Source organism: Adiantum capillus-veneris, chromosome 12 (genome assembly GCF_014529385.1).
Source record: "Adiantum capillus-veneris isolate H3 chromosome 12, ASM1452938v2, whole genome shotgun sequence".
NCBI lineage: Eukaryota > Viridiplantae > Streptophyta > Polypodiopsida > Polypodiales > Pteridaceae > Adiantum > Adiantum capillus-veneris.
The window spans coordinates 76880156-76901724 of NC_140942.1; the positions used below are offsets into that span (position 1 = coordinate 76880156).

Consider the following 21569-nt stretch of genomic DNA (forward strand, 5'->3'; position numbering starts at 1 on the left):
TTTCCTCAGCAAGATCAGAATTCAGCCCTAGCGTTTTGCATCAGCATGACCTACTAGCATTTTGCAGATTCATCGTGACAAGTCCCCGAATAGCATCAGCGTTTTCAGTTTTCAGCATCAAGACTCCACAGAACAAGTCCCGAACCTTGCAGATCTCACCTTCCTACAGCAGATCCTCGCCGCACGGTCAGATCCAGCGTAGTTTGCATATTCAGCCCGGAAAACGCAGATTTCAGCATCTGCGTTTACAGCGCGTCGTCGTCATCGCATCGTCGTCTCATCGCTGTTGTCACCAACATAGAGTCAGAATTCAGCAGAGAAAGATTTGCAGATTTCAGCCAGTAGCGGTTTCAGATTTCAGCCCTCATCGTCGTCGTCCTCATCGTCGTCGACATCGTCGGCAAGTCCATAGCATTGTAGAGATTTGTGCAATCAAAAGTAGACCGCTCTCGCCATAGAGAGTGGGGCCCTTGGAGGAGGGTTTGACAACTTGTCTGGTGTCATATTCTTCTCTCTCTATCTCTCAGTCTCAGCACCCTCATTCACAGTGTTTATCCACTTTGTGATCACTTGCACTCTCTCACTAAAGAAACGGAAGGCTCTCCCTTCCGCAAGTTAAAGGAACCCTTGAGCACAGTTTGAAGTACTCATCTTGAGCAAAGTTCAACATTCACTTCCGCTACACCTTACAATAGATATTTCAGTTACATGGCATGCCTGAGACAATAGTTGCTGACAGAGATTCTCAATTCACGAGTTTGTTTTGGAGGGCTATTTGGGAGAACATTGGCACACGATTGCAGTTCTCGGCATCTTTTCACCCGCAGACAGATGGGTAATCTGACATCGCAAATTCAGTTGTTTTGGATTTGTTGAAGTCTTACATCTTTGATCAAAAGACTCAATGGAATTTTTTTTTGCCTTTGCGGAATTTTCTTACAATAACATGGTTCACTCTTTGATGGGGAAAGCGTCATTTGAGATAATTGAAGGTGCTCAGAAGGTTCCTTTCTTTCTCAGAACTAAAGACAAGATTTTTGAAGCCGACCAGTACACGAGGGACTAGGACACTGCTTTTGCCAAGGTCTGCGAGGCTCTAGAGAAGTCTCAAGAATGAGACGAGAAGGCAGTTGACGGGACTTGAAATTAAAGGAAGACGATTGGGTGCTCTTACGTTTTGAAAAGGAACGCCTAAGGAAACGAAAGGAAAAGGAGTGGCTTTTTCCAAAGCTTAGCATGAGGTATTATGGCCCTTTCCAGATTATAGAAAAGATAAATGACGTCTCCTTTCGACTCAAGTTGCCAGATACTTGGAAGATTCACAATGTATTCCATGTGTCTTGAAACCTTTTAAAGGTGAGGTGCCAGTTGACGGGAAGCCTGATGGCAACTGGAAGTGGAAGAGAGCGAGGAGATACTCGTTCCTGTCATGTGACTTGTTTAGTGCGGGAACTGAAAAACGAAATGATTGTAGCATTTCGGTCTTATAAATCTCTATAGACATGATCGCAATAAGGATTAGTTAATCCGACATCAGTGAGGTCAGGGATGGATCTAGATGCAGTTACGAAATACGTTGTTGGTAGTCATGGTCTGAGATTTGGAATGAATTTTTTTGTGATTGATTTGTCATGTGATGTCCTCTGATGTCATGTGCAGTGATATGACTGTCGTCTTTGTACAAGTGCTAGATGTGTCGTATTTAGTGCGTCGGTACTTAGAGTCAGTGTCTGCTGAACTGGTTTATGGCCTCTGTCTGTTTTGCAGGCGTAATTGAGGGTGAGTACAATTCTTTCAAAAGGAGGGTATGTCACAAATTGATGACGTGGCAGTTCTACCGGACGTACATGCAGGCAGACTATACGGATGCTAACGTGGCAGGCCGTACGGATCCCGTAAATCGCACTGACAGGCTGACATGGCACAGCGTACGGATTTTCCGCTTTTTGCGCTAACATACTGACGTGCCTGCTGTACTGGTTTTTCGCTTTTTTGCGTTGCTGCTTTTACTGGCAAATTCTGAGCCAGTTGCTTTTGGGCCAGTTTGCTTTTAAGTTACATCGCTTTTGGGGGCTCTGCTTTTAGCATCCCTTTGTAAGAATAAAAAGGACCCAAGGGCTTCACTTCTCAGAGCATCTGGACGCAGAGTCTGAGAGGACCCACGGGAGTTGTTCTTTGCTCAAAGATTAATAGAAAAAGAAATATCGAAAGGGGCACTAGTCTTTGGCACGGAACTACGCGTGGTTGTGTCGACTCAAATTTTTTTTTAAGTGTTTTAAGTGAATCTCTCTTTTGTCGCGACAGAACCTAGACTTGGGGTGTCTTAAGTTCGTTACAGCATACGGTAGTGCCATGACATACCCAAGACGATATCACATCCCTCAATGGGTGCCATCAAAAAGCATTCGTGGTCCTTGTACTTGCCAATCCAAAGATTGAGTGTCCTTGCAGGGGAGTTGCATTGGTTGTCAACCCCTCGAATGCCAATCCGCGGGAAGTGACTGGAGCTCCAAGCTGAGCCCGTGTGAGGCCCAAGCATTCTGCAGTTTCCAGTGAGATGAAGTTCAACAAACTACAGTCTCTTGTGGTCACTAGAGACCATTATAGATTTAAGATCACCCATTGTATCCACAAATGAAAGCCGTTCAAAAACACCTGTAATGTATTCACTATCCTCTACCAACTCAATGTTCTTAAAACCCGCTTGTACGTTATGTACATACTGTCGTGCACTTCTCTTCATTTCTTCAAGTTTTGTGAAGCATACTGATCCATTCTCTGTCAACCCAAGAAAACATGTGGAAAAATTTTCATGTGTACTTGGATCAGGCAAGAGTCTGTTATCCCATGTACCACTGCACTCTTACTTTATCTTTAAACTCCCTGGTTGCCTTTGGAAGAGGATTCTCATGTAGGCTATTACGGTTTCTCTCATGGTTCACACACAGTGAGGAATTGGACAACTTTCTTACCATCCTTACTCTTTATCCTTGCGTAGGCTGATCCATCATCCATCACCTTTGTCTCCATCCGCTCTCCCGTAATGAATGGTTGCCCTAAGATGAGTGGGTAAGTTGACATCTCCTGCTTTAAGAAATTTTGCTCATCCTTTACATCACCTATAGTCACCTTGACATTAGAGCAAGCTTCACATAGATCCCCGGAGGAGTTGTTTGTAGCTCTTATCATCCATCCATGATCTGTGTCAATTGGCCACTTCTCCTTATGTAGAGATTTTTGGACATGAGGTTGATTGAAAGCCATGATCAATCAAGGCTACATAAAACTCATCCAGACTTCCCACCTTGACCAAGGTTTCTGTGGTGGCTCTTCTCCAATGGCTCCTTGCATAATGACTTCTGTGTATAGCATCATCCTCCTCAACATAGAGAAGGCGAACATGTTTTGAGCTCCTAGTGCAATGGTAGCATCCTACTATGCTTTCGTCATGGTCATTGTCATCTACCTGTATTTCTTGTACCTTTGAAGTAATCCCTTCACCCAATGCCTGTCTTTTCCTTTTGATTATGTCTATGATTTCTTTATGGAACTCCCGCTTTGCAATCCCAAGAACTTCACCCAATGTAAACTCAACTTTGCTATTCAAAATTCTCTCTTCTAGTACCTTCTTCACATTTGTAGGAGCCTCTATATGAGATTGCAACTTATATGCAAGAATCTTTGCTTTGCTCTTTGTCCACTTCTTCTCAAGTGATATATCCTCCATGGGTATTTTAGGTGGCAGAACGTGTTGCGATGAAGCTTTCCTAGGAGGAATAATATCGTTCCTTTTCTCACTTCTGGTAGCCCTTTTTGAGATCCCTTCATCTCCATTCTCTCGTTTGCGCTTCTCTTCTAAGATAGCTTCACGAGTTTGGCATTTTGTAATGTATGCATGAATTGACAAAGCATCCACTGGATCATTCCACCTTGTTGTTTCACGAATACAATCTCCAGCTTTTTGTACTATATCTGTAGGTACCTTTTCTTTTATAGCAGATTTCACGACATATGGCCATAACCTATCTAATACATGCTTATCATTGCTTAGATCTTTATTTGACACATGCTCCATCTTCATTCCATAGACTGCTGTCTCAATCCTAGCAATAGCTTGGCTTGTGGCCATTTCTTCGACTAACTTTCGTATTCCACCTTTCCCAAAGTTGGTTCCCAAAAGCATTCCTGTTTTTATGAGATGAATCTTGCCATCCTTGAAAAACACAAGGTCTTTGATCAAAGCATCCTTAGAGGTGTCACAATCTCTCTTGGCATGATCAGTGCTATCGCACCATATGCACTTGTTTACAAAAATTTTGCTCGTTTGGAGCTCTGTCCCGACGGTTGGCCGACCCCTTTTCTTCCAGTCTTGCCAATTTCAACTTCATCTCTCGCATGCCCTTTACCAATTCATCTAGCGTGGTTTAGCTTTAGAAGTCTTAGGTTTGCTTAAGTTGTCACTTGCTTCCAAAAGTAAATGCATTTTGGTGGATGTAAGCATGCCATGCAGCCTTTGACTAAAGTTAATAAGAGGATCGATATGAATTTAAAAATGATGCATGGTAGGAAAAAGACAAGCTAGTGTATTGGCTTATGTTGTGATGGGCTCATATTAAAAGCCAGTTGTCCTTTGAACATTGCGTTCTTTTGTGTTTAAGTATTATCTTTAATATAGCTACACACACACACACACACACACACACACACACACACACACACACACACAAGACACTTGAAGGTAGCTGAAGTCATTCTGTTGATGGCACTTCTGATGCTTTCCCCTAGCGATGTGGTTTTTCTGAGTATTAGTTTTGAATACTTAGTTATTAACAACTCACGGATGTTACTTGAGCAGGGGTCCTCTATATGATGATTTGGGCAAAGTTTGACTTCTCATGGGAGTTATTCTAGTAATTTCTTGACTGTTACCATAATTAGTTGGCCCTCTTCAAAGCTTGGTGTTTGGTACCAGAAGGCTTTTGGAGGCCAAAAGTTTTAGCGTAGTAATTGCATTTAGTTCTAACAATTATTGCCTACAATCATGCACACCCTTACGCACACACGCGCGCACGCACTCACACACACACACACACACTCACACATAGCTCTTGAAGGTAGCTGAAGTCATTTTGTTGGTGGTACTTCTGAGGCTTTCTTCTAGGGATGTGGGTTGTTCTGAATATGCGTATTGAATATTTAGTTATTAACCACACACGAATGTTACTTGAGCATGGGATCTTTTATATGACGATTTGGGCAAAGTTTGACTTCTCATGGGGGTTATTCTAGTAATTTCTCGACTGTTACCGTAATTAGTCGGTCCTCTTCAAAGCTTGGTGTTTGGTACCAGAAGGCTTTGTTGGAGGCCAAAAGTTTTAAGATAGTAATTGGATTTAGTTTTAACAGTTATTTCCTGCAATCATTATAACAGAAACCAGTGAGTTGTTTGAACTCCCCCCCCCCCCCCCCCCCCCCCAGAATGTAATGAGAATTGTGTTCCAGTGCAGTGTGCTTCAGTTGTCGCAGTCCACATTTTCCAAGAGCGCAGAAAAGTTGAAATCAATGGTATGTGCACAGCTCTTCTTCAAATATTTAATTGAAAAAACTGTTTCTAGTTGTTGATGATTTGGGTTTGTGTTTTTTGCAACCCAGTCCTGACATCAGATTGAAAATGATACTATCTACCTGATATTCTTCTATTTGAGAGAAGACTTCTTATGCTTGGATTCAGATGGAGTGGGAGTTATATTTTATGCTGCGTAGAATTTATCTCAATGTTAATATGAGAGTAAGGAAGAACGTTACTTCTAGTAGGGCAATATTAATATGAGAGTAAGTAAGAACGTTACTTCTAGTAGGGCAATTACACCATCAGCTTCAGAAGAGGAGATGTTTTAAGCGGGGGGCTGCATCTCCTGGATGTGTACGTGTTTGTTTTGTGCGTGTGTGTGTTTACTACTTGGGCAACACTAAGGCGACAATTTTGTGAAGCCTTCAGACCAAGTGACTTTCAAGAGAAGGTCGTGGATGAGTTGGCAAACCTAGTGCTCCAACCACACGAGACTTTTGTAGAACTCATGACAATAACAAAGCCTCTGGTCGCCAAGCTTTTCTAGCAACCATGAGAATTCATGGACAAGAAGCGGGTGGAGAAGGCTCTCTCGAAGACTTCTCAGCAAAAACTATGAGAGAGTCTCTGACGTGAACCCACTCTCAAGGAGTTTGTTGCTGCTGTTACTAGGATAGAAGGGGCAAGGAAGCTATTCAACGATCGTCCTCAGGTAGAGATTGCCTCAATACTCTTGGAAAGTCCATCTGACCTCGATTTCTTTACGCAGGGAACTACAAGCAGTGAAGTTACAATGAGCTCTGAGCTCTTCAAGAGGAGAGATCGTTCTCTCTTCGATAGGAGAAGCCTCCACATCAAGAGGCTTTGGACCAGATCAAGCGGGAGCAAGAAGAGCTCAAGGCTTAGCAAGAGTCTAAGGCTGTGGTTTGGTGTAGCTCCTGTCGCTCTCGGGGCATCCTCCACAAGAATGCCCCTTTGGGCTTATTGCTTCCTCTGTGAAAAATCTGGACATAAAGACAAGGATTGCTACTACCTGAAGGGATTGTGGCAACTACAACAAAACCTTGCTCCTACTCTTCAACAAGGGTTGGCACCTGCATCCAACATGGTTTCCCCCTATGGCCGTCCAAACTACATGCCACCTTTGCTTACTACAACTCCTTTGAAAGGTATTCATAGCTATTTTCCATCTCAGAGCTTCAATCATGCTAACGCTCCCTCAACCCCTCAGAGTTTCTATGCCTCAGCCTTCACCTCCATGCAGCAAGAGCAGAGACCACCTCGTCCCTTGACTTGCCCGTCCCATCGGCCCATTTTGTGCTACAGATGTGGGGAATCTGGGCATTACCAAAGCAAAATGTTCCCTGCCTGAAGGGCCGCCTCCTTGCCGTCATCGCCCTGAGGCTAAGGATCACTACAGTAAGGATTGCCCCAAACTAGGGCAAACATGTCTTCGAGCCCAAATCAAAACTAACCAAAGCTCACGTTTCTAAAGATCAACTTGATAGCAGTGAGCACCATCCCTCAGTCGTCATCTACTACTCATGTGGTCGTCCCTCAGGACAAGCTGCAATAGGTGGAGGAGCTTGCGGGTGTCCTCACTCGGGCATAGAGGGCAGCACTCGGCATCAGTCTTCCGAGAGGTCCAACTCTTCCATCCCCAGTTTCACAACCCAGTCCGCCTCTAGCAATTGACAAGCCATCCACTAGTGCCAAAGGCCGACCTACCTGTAAGCCGTCTCATATTGATGGGGCTTTCTTGAAAGCAGTGGCTGACTTGCAGCAGATCAAGGTACTCATCCACTAAAGGGCTACATGATTGGGGCAATGATGCCATGTGGTATACACTCCTGGCTCCCCAATGACACCTATTCGACATGAAGGAGGCATGGATCTAGTAATGCATGATAGTTCTTTGTCAATGGAGTCCAACCCCGAACTGGAACAACCTACCCCACTTGATGGGCCAGAGGAGGACCTACTTGAGTGGTTGGAGCTACAAAGTCTTTGCCTTGTTATGTGGTGTCTCTAAACTCCATTGTGATTCTATCCATCTCATGTGTTTGTCTTTCTGTGTTGATTTGTCGTCTTCAATCCACACTGGATCATTGAATTTTACTAAACTGCTTGGAAGAAGCACTTGCTTGACTCTCTTTTGCTTTTTTGAGTACTTGGGTTGATATACCTTTGCTTTTTTGGGTGGCTCCCTAGAGGTTTTGTTTGGGTCATCAATTGACCGGGAGTTTCTAAAGCCTGACTTGCTTGGAGAAGTTGATCCGTGAGAGTTCTTTGCTATAGAGGCATATGATGTCGCATCTTTTATGCTCATCAGTTGTAGGTACACTTCAGCTTTGCCTTTGTCTGTAACCTCGCCTTTGATCGCCCATGGCTGCTCGCACATTCTTGCCTTTCCCCCTGGCTGCTCGCCCTTCGTCTCTCGCCCTTGCTTGCCATTAGACATTCGCTCTTGCTGGACTCTTTTCCATTCGCCTTTCGCCCAGGTGAGTCACCCTTTCTTGCCTTTAGTCTTTGGCAATTGGCCCTCTCTCGCCTATGCTGTTCACCCTTTGACTTTCTCAGCCTACGTGGCATTTTTACGTAATCTGCCAACACTAAATTATTCTAAAAACACTTAAGCGTATAAGTTTTTACTGCATAACGTCTTATTGTCAGGTGACATAGTTGCGCACCCTTCACACAGACACAAGAGAAACACAGAATCTATGCAACCTTGGACTGTTCACCCATCACCATCAACGTTTTTGCTGGCTTTTGCTTTGGGGTCTCCTCTCGCGCCCCACCCTGACTCTCATGTCAAAGTATTCAAGAACACAGACAACAGAATTGCAGGAGTTGGAAGGAGTGCAGGATAGAATTGCTAAGGCTTTCTGGGGTTAGCATATGTATCTGGTTGTGGATGCTAAAACACAAGTATCATGTTGTCGAATTTAGTCTGCTCCAGTTCGTCGAAGGACGAGTCTGCTGTGCAGTCTTGTGTGCACTTGCTGATATTTCTGTGCATTGAAATTTGGCTTTGATTAGTGTGTTAGCACACTTACAAACTTTTTTTTAATCCAAGAAATAGATCCTCCTACTAATTAGTGAAACTGCCCATTGGGCTACAAACTTCCTCGACAAGAGGGGCCTACATCAGCATGAGGGGAGACTCTCCAAATGAAAAAATGAGATGTACAATGACGGCTAAATCAGGATATGGGTGGAGGAAACAACCACATAGATGGCCAGTAATGTCATCTAGGAGCCCCGTGGACCATGGTGTAGAAAGGCCCTAGATGCCAAAGTCGTAGGAATGCCTCGTGGCACTCTCGCATGCGATCGGAGCTGCCCTGCAGCCTCTTGAACTGACCTCGAAGTGTATGGATCAGCTCCAGCCATATATCTCGTACAGTCTCCACGGGTGGGATGGGGCGGGCCTCGAAGATGCGGAAGCAATGGGCTCTTGATATGAAATAAAGAGTCAGCTACAGATAAGCTCCCAAGAAAGCTCTCTATCACTGCTCCTCTCATGGGGCACAAGCTCTGTGATAGGCTGGAGTGTAGGCCGGCCCTCCTATATCACAATCATCCTGCTGCTCAAAATAAAGTACTAAGCCCGTGAGGATGGACCAAGCAGCAACACCTCAAGTGTATTGACAAGGTGTCACAAAATGGTGACGTGCCATGATGATTGTACGGACCCCCGTTGACAAATTGTTGACGTGGCAGGCAGTACGGACTGTTGATGTGGCATGTTATACGGATCTCCGCTTTTCACGCTGATCGATGACGTGGCTGTTGTACGGATTTCCGCAAATTGCGTTGATGCTTTTTGCTGGCAGATTTTCGACCAATTGATTTTTGGGACTCTTTTGCTTTTGAGTTTAAGCTTTGGGGCTTTGCTTTTTGCAACCCTTGTAAGAATATTAGGACCTTAGGGGCCTCACTTCTTAGAGCATCTGGACGTAGAGTCTGAGAGCAGAGGATCCCTACGGGAGTTGTACTTTGCTCAAAGATTTAATGTAATAAAGAAATACGGAAAGGGGCGCCAAGTTTTGGGGCCAATACCTCTGGGCACGGAACTACGCCGGGTCGTGTCGTCTCGAATTGAATTGTGATTTAAAGTTGTGAAGTATTTTCAGTGAATCTCTCTCTCGTGTTGCGACAGATTCTAGACTTGGGGTGCCCAAGTCTGTGACAGTGGTATCAGAGCACGACTGATTTCTCTACTACCGGGAAATCGGATCCTTCTTCTCGTGGCACATATGGATTCCGCAAACTCTATCTGCCACCTTTGAAGCGGGAGGTGGTAGGGAAAATTCAAGCCGATTATCAGAGAACGAGTACAGGCCACCTTGGCCTTCGCAGTATCAACTCATGGAGATGCAACGTCAACAGCAGGTTGAGGAGTGTGCAAAGCAGATGCTTCAATTCGCCAAGGATCTATAGTATGCCAAATTTTTGACCCGGCACGCGATAGATGAAGTGCATACTCATTGGCAAAAAGCCATTGAGTTACCAATAAAACCGGCAATCAAGAAACCTCATGTCCCACAAATGTTTACTGAAGATGAACTCGAGGACATTGTCGAAAACCGAGTCAACCAACTATTTGGGTCAAGGAAAAGCAATCAAAGAAACGTAACAAGGGAATTGACTTTCCTAGTTACTTTGGCTGAAAATCCTCGTTTGAGAAAGCAAGAAAACAGAAGAAGCGTGTATGCTTCGAAGCATTGTCCGGTTCGTCCTCATCTTCTTCTGACAGCTCGGATAGCTCATCCTTTTCTGACTCAAGTGATGAGGACAGAAAGGGCAAGAAATGACGAGCAGACTATATGTTTTATAGAAAAAGGAAGTACTTTTACAGTGCTAATTAATATGATTTTCTCGGTGACAAGGGCAAGAAGGCCAAGGAATTTAAAGAGGGTGGATAAGCAGTAAAGTTTGAAACCTTTTCAAGGTTTCGAGATGTTAAGGCTTTAGCCTTTATCCAACAGTTTGAGATAGCATTTTCTAAAGGCCGCTATACAGAGCACGTCAAGATTAGACGGGCAGCATCCTTTCTGAAAGGCAATGCATGGACATGGTGGTCCACTCTTTTGTTAAGAAAAGAAGCACCGACAGAGTGGCTGAAATTCAAGAAACTCTTTATTTCTTCATGGCTCACTCAAGAGTATGAACGAGATGTGAGAACCGATTGGAACCACCTTCAGATGATCAGAGGTGACACTTTGGATGATTACTGTGAAAGATTTTGGGATACTTTCCTTCCGACCTCTTCTTTTAAGAAGATCAATTTTAAGGAGCAGATTGAGAGGTTTTGTTGTGGACTTCCCAAAGAATTTTGCGACTTCTGTCTTGAGAAGAAGTCAGAGTTCATTCAACAATTGATGGGACATGCTAAGCGGGAATTCGCTATGCATTCGGGTAACTTGACTTACCCACCATATGAACCTTCGACAAGTCAAAACAGAAACAGACGACAGACAGATACACGAACTCGACTGACAGAAGAACAAAAAGATACACGATCTCGATTGACAGAAGACCTGAAAGATGAATATTTCAAAGCACGAAAATGTTTTGAATGTGGACAACTAGGATATATTGCCGCACGGTGCCCCAACAATGCACAAGAATAAGGATGACTGACAGAATGGAAAGGTAAAGTGAACGGTGGTTCTTAGTTAAGAACCATCCGGCATTAAATGCGAATTGGATGGAGGAGGAGGACCTAGCAGATACTCCTCAGATTTGGAACTTTACCTCGACGCTTTGGTCTAGCTGTGGCTATTCCAAGAGTTCCCACAGATCAGCGGGTTGAATCTGGTGCAAGCGAGACTGCACAAGAGGGGAGTTACTTCACTCCTTTGTCACAGATTACCTGGATAGAATAAAGTCACTGATTTCCCTTTTGGTTTCAGGGATACTGATGTGGTGACAGTATTCTACTGAATGAATTTATGAGAGAAGTACTTCGACATAAGATTCCCGAAAAAGATTACTCGCACACGACAGTGCTTGACTGGAATGATTGACAAAATGACTGCAACATTTCGGTCTCAGAATCCATGGACGTGATCGCGATATGGGATTAGTTAATCGACATCAGTGAGGTCCGATGCGGATCTAGATGCGATTGCTAAATATGTCGTCAGGAATCATAGTCCTAGATTCTATGTGATGTGATCTGACTGTGATCTGAATGTGATGTGATGTGACTGTTGTCTTTGTACAAGTGCTGGATTTGGGTCGTCTAGTGCGTCGGTACTTAGAGTTAGTATCTACTGAACTGGTTTATGGCCTCTGTCTGTTTTGCAGGCGTAATCGAGGGCAATTACAATTCTTTCAAGAGGAGGGTATGTCACAAAATTTTGACGTGTCATGACGACTGAACGGACGTCCGTTGGCAGATTGCTGACGTGGCAGGAAGTACGGATTGTTGACTTGGGGAGGCAGTTCGGACTGCTGACGTGGCATGCTGTACGGATCTCTGCTTTTCATGCTGATTGATGACGTGACTGCTGTACTGATTTTCGCAAATTGCGCTGATGCTTTTTGCTGGCAGATTTTTGACCAATTTTTGGGACTCTTTTGCTTTTGAGTTTAAGCTTTTGGGGCTATGCTTTTTGCAACCCTTGTAAGAATATAAGGACCCTAGGGGCCTCACTTCTTAGAGCATCTGGAGCAGAGTCTGAGAGCAGAGGACCCTTACGAGAGTTGTACTTTGCTCAAAGATTTAATATAATAAATACCGAAAGGGGCGCCAAGTTTTGGGGCCAATACCTCTGGGCACATAACTACTTTGGGCCGTGTCGTCTTGAATTGAACTGTGATTTAAAGTTGTGAAGTATTTTTAGTGAATATCTCTCTCGTGTCGCGACAGATTCTAGACTTGGGGTGCCCAAGTCTATGACACAAGGGTATGGGAGGGAGCATGCGACGAATCAAGGGGAGAAGTGGGGGAAGATGGGAGAGGTGGAGGGGACGGTGATGAGTTTGAGAACAGCCTATAGCTATTGTATATACAGTGTGATGGGGCATGTAAATAGGCTTGTCCTGTAGTCAGCATCAAGCAGCTATGGTTGGAGTCGCGAATAGGCCGCCAATAGGAGAAAGGGGGTTGGATAGTTGTGGTCCAACTCCACTGCGGTAGCTTGATGGGTGACAAGCCACTTGAACATGGTGATTCTCTCTGCTGTCCCACAAGCGCTCCCAAAAGTTTGTTGGGAACTTAGCTGTGAGACCCTCCTCTTGCCAGCGACCTGCTGCAGCAAGGTGGGCCTCTCTCCGAGCAGCCAGGTTGTCCCCCCCCCCCCCCCCCGTTGTGCTGTGTATTGGAAAGAGATCCTTGGGTGATCAGTTGAAGCAAAAGGGTCTGGCCAAAACCACTCACGAGGGTCCCACTGCACTCGTGATAGAGGCCGACTCTCCCAAGTCCAGAGCCTCCAATGTTAGTCTCAAGATTTGTCGGGTCACATCAAGCACACAGATCCTCCGTCTGATGCTTACAACTTGAATTCGCTGAAAGCAACACTCTGCTACCTCTGGTCCCTCAGTAGCAACTTCGTGGAGGTGACCCCTTCTGTGAGCCTCAAAGAACATGCCAAGGCCCGAGTCGGAGCAGGCCCGATCTGCGATGAGGAACTCAAGGTGAGTAAAGGCCCCCGTCCAGCTCGGAGCCGCCGGCTCGAGAGGCGTGTGCCACTCTGCTGGTACCTGCATAATGACCGCCAAGGCAGCCGTGTACATGCATAGCGATCCACTGGCCTTGCTTGGCACACTGATGCCTCTGCCCACAATGCCTCCCGGAATGCCACCAACCTTAAAATTAGCTGACCAAAAGGTCTCATGGCAACCATGCAAGATCTGTCCAGAGCGCTTCATACCGCTCTCACACAACTGATGCGCATGGAGCATAAGCATATCAATCGTTCCACCCACAAGGCATCTGTGGAGCTCGTGTTTGAGCCGACCTTTTTGATATTGAAACTAGAGTCCACCCAGCCCTTGCACATTCCATGAGACTATCCTCATGGGATTAGTGAGAGAAGGCTGATGCTGCCATTGCAGCCAATCTCGCAATCTTTGATGCAAGCTTGGATGGGGAGTAATCCGCATCCGAGCGACCTTGAGTTCGTCGGACCCATACCCAAGCAGGTTGTGTAGTCCGTAGAGCTACATCCTCTGTCCATGAATCCTCATGAACATATACATAGAAGGGTGCACTCTGAGTGTTTGCAAAAAAGTGTATCACAATGTGTCTACATCTTGCTGTATCTAGTGGACCTTGGTGTCACAGAGAACTTGGCAACGTCTAGAGAGTCTGTAAGGTCTGTCACCCCCAAGTCTCCCGTGTGGTGAGAAAAATGAAGAGCCTGCACATGGAGCTAGTCCAACACTGTATGCAAGTCTGATTCCTGTCACACAATGGGAAGGAGAAACCAACCATTGTGTCAAGGGCCTCTGCCCTAGTGGCTGCTAAAAATAGTACATGGGTTCTGAAGCAAGTCGCCTCAAGGTCGGGAGAAGAGTCGTCGAGAAAATGTGTGAAGTCGTAGTCGAAGAAGTCTCAGCGGCAACGGATGTCAAAACCGGTGAGCCCACTAGGAGCTGCCGCAAAGGGCGATGACTGCACCAAAAGGGGCTTCTGTAGGTATGGCTGCTGCTCTTGCACCAAGAAGCTTGTGGAAAATGCAATGCCAAGAGACCTCCGAGTTATTGAAGAGTGACTGATCCCTTGAGCCAGTGGTGGGGTATGGGAGGGAATAGGCAACGAAGCAGGGGGAGAAGTGAAGGAAGATGGGAGAGGTGGAGGGGACGGTCATGAGTTTGAAGACGACCTGTAGCTATTGTATGTATAGTGTGATGGGTATGTAAATAGGCTTGTCCTGTAGTCAGCATCAAGCAGCCATGGTCGGAGTCGCGAATAGGCTGCCGGTAGGAGAAAGGGGGTTGGATAGTTGTGGTCCAACTCTGGTTTTTTTGTAAATATTTCAGATTATGAAATTTGGTTTCCTACAGATGCCATTTTTTTCTGTTGTGTCCACTTCCAGACCTTCTTCAACGCCAGGTCAATCATGAGGGGAAAAGATTGTAGCTGCTCTTGGAACCCAATTGTGGGTTCAAGTTACCGAAAGAGGGGAGCTTTGCGAGCATGGGAAGATGGTGTTCAAGGGATTCTTGGTGGGAGCCCACCCTTGGTTGGGTTTTTGAAGAAAATGTTGTGAGCGGAGCTAGGGTGGATGATATCTTGGAGCTGCCATGGTGTGGAGAAGCGCAGAGAATCAGAGAACGAGCGAGAGAGGAGAGAGAGAGTCGACACAGAGGAAACAAAAAGCAACGCTGTATTTGATTAATCAAAGCTTTACATATATAGTTAAAAATTGCCATGCACACTTCTAAATGAAGTGGAGTTCTTTTGCATGCTCCATAAGGGGTAATTCCCACGGGGAGGGCTTGACACCTAACAATCCCCCCTCAAGCTCGAACTAAACAGACCACTCATGATACCTTGAGTTTTTTTGGCGTACTCGTCAACCGTGAGTTTTAGGTTCTCTCACAACCAATAATTTTTGGTGTATCCATAACCTGGTGCTATGATAGTAAACCCCCCCTTGAACAGTTAGGGTTTAGGTCAAAAAATTAGCTACCAATAAATGGAGTTTTTGGTTTATTGCCAAACCTTGGGTTTAAGGTGTACGCAATAACCCCACAAGAAGCGAGACAAAAAATGGACGGAGAACAAAAACTGGTATTTTGGGAGGTCTTACCACTCATGTGTGGTAGTGTCTATAGCCCGTACAATTTATGTCATGGCATGACTGACAATAGATACAATAAAAGAGGCTTTGACTAAAAACTAAAAAAAAAAGTGTATGATTGTTTTGACAAAAGACAAAAAGCGGACAAATCTATGACACTGAACAAAGAAAAATAGTTTGCTGTACTCTGCATATGCATCTTGTTGCTGCAAACCTTCGATTTGGGTGCTTTTCATTTATCAGATTACCTTGTGTGAGGACAACTTGTCTCATGGGATTAGTCTCTGTTGTTATATCACCTCTTGGTGAACCCCTTTGAAGCCATAAAGCATAAGACAAACCCCCAAGAGATGGCTTTTGAAACACTATCAACCTTTGCCAAAGGAGGTTTGGAAATACTTTTGTTTACAGGCCCATTTGGCTTTGACTTCTGAGTGTTTTGAGATGCTCAAAAAACACCAACTAGCTGCATACAGTACCCTTTGGATAGGCTCAAAAATTGCCCAACCTTCAATGCCTTTAGTTGATGAAACTAGTGTTGGCAGTCTTTTGAGATGCTCACAAAACTGCCTAGTGCAAGCTACAGTGTCACTTTCACAGGACACACAGTTAGTACAGTTGATCTGGTGTGGTTCACATTGGACGAACTCTCTGGGCGGGCAGTGACACGTGGAAGGGATACGGACGGTGGTTTAGTGGACATCGTGGCCAGGTCACCACCACCACTCAGTTTGGAGATAGACTTAGATGGATGACATTTATGAGCCGTTGGTGGCTCTTTATGGTTGTACATACGAGCTGTAGCTGTTGGGTCATCACGATCATCTTCTTCATATATGGTCCAGCGTCGTCGTCTAGAGTAGTGAGTCTATACACAGCACGTCTGCACCATCCCTGCACCTCTGAGCCTCGACACCCCCATTGTACCCGTGAGTTTTGGGCTTGAGCTGAGTGTACTGCCATGCCAGAGTCTGTACTGGTTCCTTTGAAATAGTCGAGTCCATATGTTCTGGTCTGCTGTTGTGTCTCTGTGTTGATTTGCTGTTATCTGTTGTATCCTGTGTTTTCATTCTGTTTTGAGTGAGATGTCACGGACATTGCACTGAGGAGCACCCACTATAGAGAGCACGACACACTATCCACGCTACAGGTGCTTTCATTTTTGGCACGCCCGGTGGGACCTCAACTGAAGTCTCACTCTATGTTGAGGTACAAATCGAGGAGCTAGCTGGTTTACCTAGCCTCGCCTACTTCGCCTTGCCTAGTGCGAGTCTTACCATACACCGAGCGAACTTGACCGAGCGAGACTTACTTACAAATAATGTGTGTGTGTGAGAGAGAGAGAGAGAGAGAGAGAGAGAGAGAGAGAGAGAGAGAGAGAGAGAGAGAGAGAGAGAGAGAGAGAGCGAGTTCTAAACAATTTCTGTACAAGATAAGGAAAAATTAAGGAACCTACAAGATAGCTACAACGAACAAAAAGTAACATCATTTCTTAAAAACACTATTGTATCGCAACATTGGACTGCATCGCATACAAAATGGCATACAAGAGAAAGAGCGAGAGAGTTGTAAACAATTTCTATACGCATGAAATTTCCAAAAATAAGGACAATACAAGAATTCTACAACGAACATAAAAAAACGTCATTTCAATAAAAACATTGTCTCTTCATTTCAACAAACTTTTATGATGACGAATCACACTCATCATCAATTAAGACATGTCTTTTATGTGGATTGTCGAGAGGACGCATATCGTATCTTGGATCTCGCACCATCCTTCTTGCTTGTGCCTCAATGTATACCGGGAAGGCACTTCAATGAAACAAAAATTAATTCATCAAAGATCAACCCAATAGAAATGACCACAAAAATACACATAACTACATCAACAACCTACTATGCTGTCATACAATGGTAGGTAAATATACTAGTCTCCTAAAACCCAAATGTATGTCAAAGAGATAACAATAAGGAAAACACATGTATGTAGTATGAAGTATGTCCATGTGCATAAGAATCCATGACAAGGTAAAATGCTCACAAGTCATCAAGCGGGTTTCCGCCCAATCGTATGTCTCGCTCATCCACCATCTGCAGATGTCGATGCCTCCCGTCTCTCTCACCCACTAGACTGAGACTGAAGTATAGGCAACACAGACGTCGAAATCAAAGCCGCATCACTATCCAAGGATGCACATGCACAACCATAGAATAAACATGCCCGAAGAACTAGAGCAGTCCCACAACCAAACTCTTAAGTATATGCCCTTAGGCCGACAAAGGAGCTCCATCAAGGAAGAAATAAATGAAGAACAACGCTGCATAGACCCACACCAAGGTAGATCGGAATCCATCATCGCATATGCTGTCTCTGGCATGTAGTGCGGCATGATGGTATCTGTAGGAGTCATACCTACGGCATGAAAAAAGGGTGTACTCTCAGCAATGTAAACAGGTGGTAGAACTCCGTGCCTGTGAATGAAGAACAACATCGAACTGTCGCACTGCAAAAACAAAAAGCGTAAAATATCAAGAATAGTATTATTTAACCTTAAATGCATATGCATATATATATATATATATATATATATATATATATATATATATATATATATATATATATATATATATATATATCATATACTAGAGCCACAACCTCATGACGATCTCCGCCAACCTCAACATATCCGTAAGGAGAGTGATGCATAACTACCACACTCGATGAATAAGTGCTCTACACACCTTCTCTATCCAAAATAGGTCGTCACCTTTAACAAAAAACACAATGTGTTAGACAAAGACTAAAAACACAACAATTAATACACAAACTACAAGCAAATTTGTTTGTCACCTGCAATAGAAACCAAGACAACCAGCCATCCGGAATCTGCCAATGTACTATGTGTCAAATGGATAGCAGCTCTCACATGCTCCTCAGTGAATGCATCCCATCGTGGCTGCGATGGAGAAGAGTACAAAACTCCTCCAAAAGGCAAATCTAGGAAAATAAAGTCTGTTGCCCAAGGAATGAGTTGACCACCCCTTCTGTAAATAAAATCTGTAGATTGTACTCTCGCCATATGCCCATGAAGCGGCATCCAAGTCGGTGACTGCACACCCGAACGAAACTCGCTAGCAATAGAAATGTAATCTCCGGACAGAGCTAAGCATCTATGACCGGCGGATGCATGCAAAATAGGCTCCTCACTGGGGAAAACAAATCGCAATGAACGCTGCAAGGTTCGTGTGGCACCAATAGCTGTCAAGCAAGAACAACTTTAATATCGTTTGTTATACAGTATAGACATACAAGAGAGATATTTTAGGCTAGCACCTGCCGTGTCAGGCCCATGCCCCATGTCATGCTGCTTTCCCTTATCCTTGGAAAGCGATATTGTTTCACATACACAAATTAAACACAAAACACACCATTAGTTTCAAATTCATTAAAATCTTTTATAAAATACTCACTAGTATGACTGGATCTAACATTTTGTCGAGTCTCTTGAGGATCTACTCCATGTGTGTCAGGTGCTATGTCATCGTTTCTTATGCAATCTGCTCTCATCTGTGCAGAGTGTAACTCTCTCTCTCTCTCTCTCTCTCTCTCTCTCTCTCTCTCTCACACAATAACATATCCCTGCTCCAAGTCTATCCACCATGGACAATGATCTAGTTCCCATTGTGGACGACTATGCATAGCTGAAGGATACATGCATCCCTCTCCGCTATCAAGCTGAGCCCATGATCGTGCTAGCAGAGGAATGGCCACAATATGCCGCATCCCAAGTAAATGATAGAAATATCTATAGAACGTTTAGCAAGCAAAAGTAAAAAAAGAACCAAATGCTTGCTAACAATGTCAAAGTAGTTTAATAGTGATGAACTCACCTGTAGAGAAGCCTTTGAGATGCCATACGATAATAGTCAGTCTTTTTTAGTGTTTGCAACTCCACCTCACTATTTCTGCTCTCTAGGGACATTTCCTTGCCTCCACAACAATCTCCCCGTAGTAAAGATCTAGCGTGGAGTTTGGTGGATAATGATTCCTCCCGGCACATCAACATAGTCTATCAAGAGCGCAGTAGCACCATCGAGGACTCTTTGAATGGATCCCTCTCTCTTGAGTCAACTATACACACACATGTTTGACACAGATTTTAATGCAAATGATCAATAAAAAAGCACAAGAAGCAAAAAATTTAACTCTTTGGACTCACCTACGAAATTTGTAGTCACCTTTGGACAAACCACATGAGGCTCGAGTAATCTTGCTAGCCTCCAACAAAGATAGCCAAAGAACTTTATTCTGTATCTTTGCGTCGTGTAATGCTATGAGGTTTAGTTTTTCTAGTGTAGCCCAACTATCATTATCCCATTTTAAACTCAACACTTTAGCATACCACTCTTTTCCAAGGCGAGAATCTACTATATTTAGAATCCGAAACATACAGTTTAAAATTATGCAAAAACTTATAAAACATAGAGACTATTATTAATGCCTGAAACAAACAGGGAACATACCTTTCCAACACGATCTCCATATTTGCCGTACAACTCACCAATTATGCGTTTCTCTTACTTCTTAAGATCATCCGGAGAGAGGATATCCTTCTTTGCTATCCAATCTACTATGAAGCTCTTTGGACATTTGAACCTTTTCATATATATTTAAAAAGACCATAAAACTAACATCTATCTATACTTAAAAAACCGAATATAAAATACCATATGAAAATGAAATTTTAATTATCAAAAAGTACTTAACATCAAATAGTAGTCGTGCTAGATATCTGGATACCATGGTTCTCCTTTCGTGCCTCTTCTACGAAGTTTCTCAATGAGTTTCTGATCTATTTCGGGCAATGCATGAAGATAACCCTCATGATCGGCTGCACATATGTTACCGCAGTTCACAAGCTCATCTCTCAAGTGAGAGGACACCAAAGCATGTGTGTTCATACTAGAGAAAGCCACACAAAATTTGAGTTTGTGTACAATAGAATTATAAGCAGATAAAATTTTTCAAAATTAAGCCATGAACTCACAAATTCATTCTTTGCAAACTTGTCAGCAAAGCTATCTCCGACACCTTTGTAGCATCAATAACAATACACAAAACATGGCAATGCTTATCTTTGTTGGTGGAGTACATTTCTTTGATGGTAGCCTGCCACGCCACAGTTCTATGATTTCCTTCCCACACAAAAAACATCTTTTGACAAAGAGATTCAAATTCTGGTTGAGCAGCAAGCTCTTCTTCATACTCCATGTTAATTTGTCTTCATAAAGGATCCCACTCCTCCATAATAGCATCTTAAGTAGAAAACAAAAGTAGCATAATTAGAAAAAAAATTGTTGCAATTTTCTTTTTTTAATTAAAAAGCTAGAGTAGCCAACAAAAAATACCTGTCACATAAGCTTCCTCTTTTTGGCATGTGGTCAAGGATACAATAAATGCGCCCTTCTCCTTGATGTATCCTTCTCTAGCAAATGCTGACTCTAAACCATTGACATCTGATCTCAAGCCTTGAACTTCGGTATGCGGAATGAGATGACATAATGGCACGGGAGGACACTCAAAGCAGCTGAAACTTCTGGTTTTCGAAAGGATATCCTCCCCTCTTATCTAAATGAAGTGAGCTGTCGTTATCATCAATAACACCTGGTTGGATATCTGGTCTCATTTCAAAAGGTACTATCTATAGTGAGGCTTCAACTGTTGCTTCCTCTTGATCTATCTCATGCAAAAATCCAAGTCCTAGATCCTGGCTATCAATTTCATCATGAAGTTGCGTCTCTGCAACCGAACTAACGTGGTCACTGCACATTGGTAATGGTGTAGATGCACCTCAACCACGTCTTCTAGAACCGACTCTAGAAGAAGTACTGCATACACAAAAAGCTTTGATTTTGTAAAGATTTTTGACCAAATATTCTACTAATTTAACAATTGGCAAGTCATATAGTCGATAGTTTTTTGCTCCAAACTATACCGCGTCGACGCGGCATGGTTTGGGGCAGAAAACCCACCTTCAATGGTTTTCTGCTTGAAACTATACCGCGTCGATGCAGTATGGTTTGGGGCATTAAAGCTGCTCATCAGTTGTCATGACTAGTTTATCATTCAAAGAGGAGCCTTGGCTAGTTTCTAGCAATTATAATCAGCGCACAAGGCTTGCACATAATGAGCCAATGTGAGACACCTAATAACTGTCCTGAATACTCCCATTAAC

General features: G+C 43.8%; 1 protein-coding gene across 4 annotated transcripts in view; it reads left to right on the top strand.

Moving 5' to 3' along the window:
• LOC147445976 (Polynucleotidyl transferase, ribonuclease H-like superfamily protein) overlaps positions 1 to 21569 on the top strand; it is an 83686-nt gene that overhangs the window by 9481 nt on the left and 52636 nt on the right. For all 4 annotated transcript variants that reach the window (XR_015189838.1, XR_015189839.1, XM_086525304.1 and 1 more), the window contains exon 2: positions 5508 to 5565. Coding sequence is in view for 2 of the 4 variants with exons in the window: in XM_086525304.1 (XP_086381430.1) it covers positions 5508 to 5565 (58 nt within the window). In the remaining 2 variants the exon portion in view is untranslated. The remainder of the gene's footprint in view (positions 1 to 5507; positions 5566 to 21569) is intronic.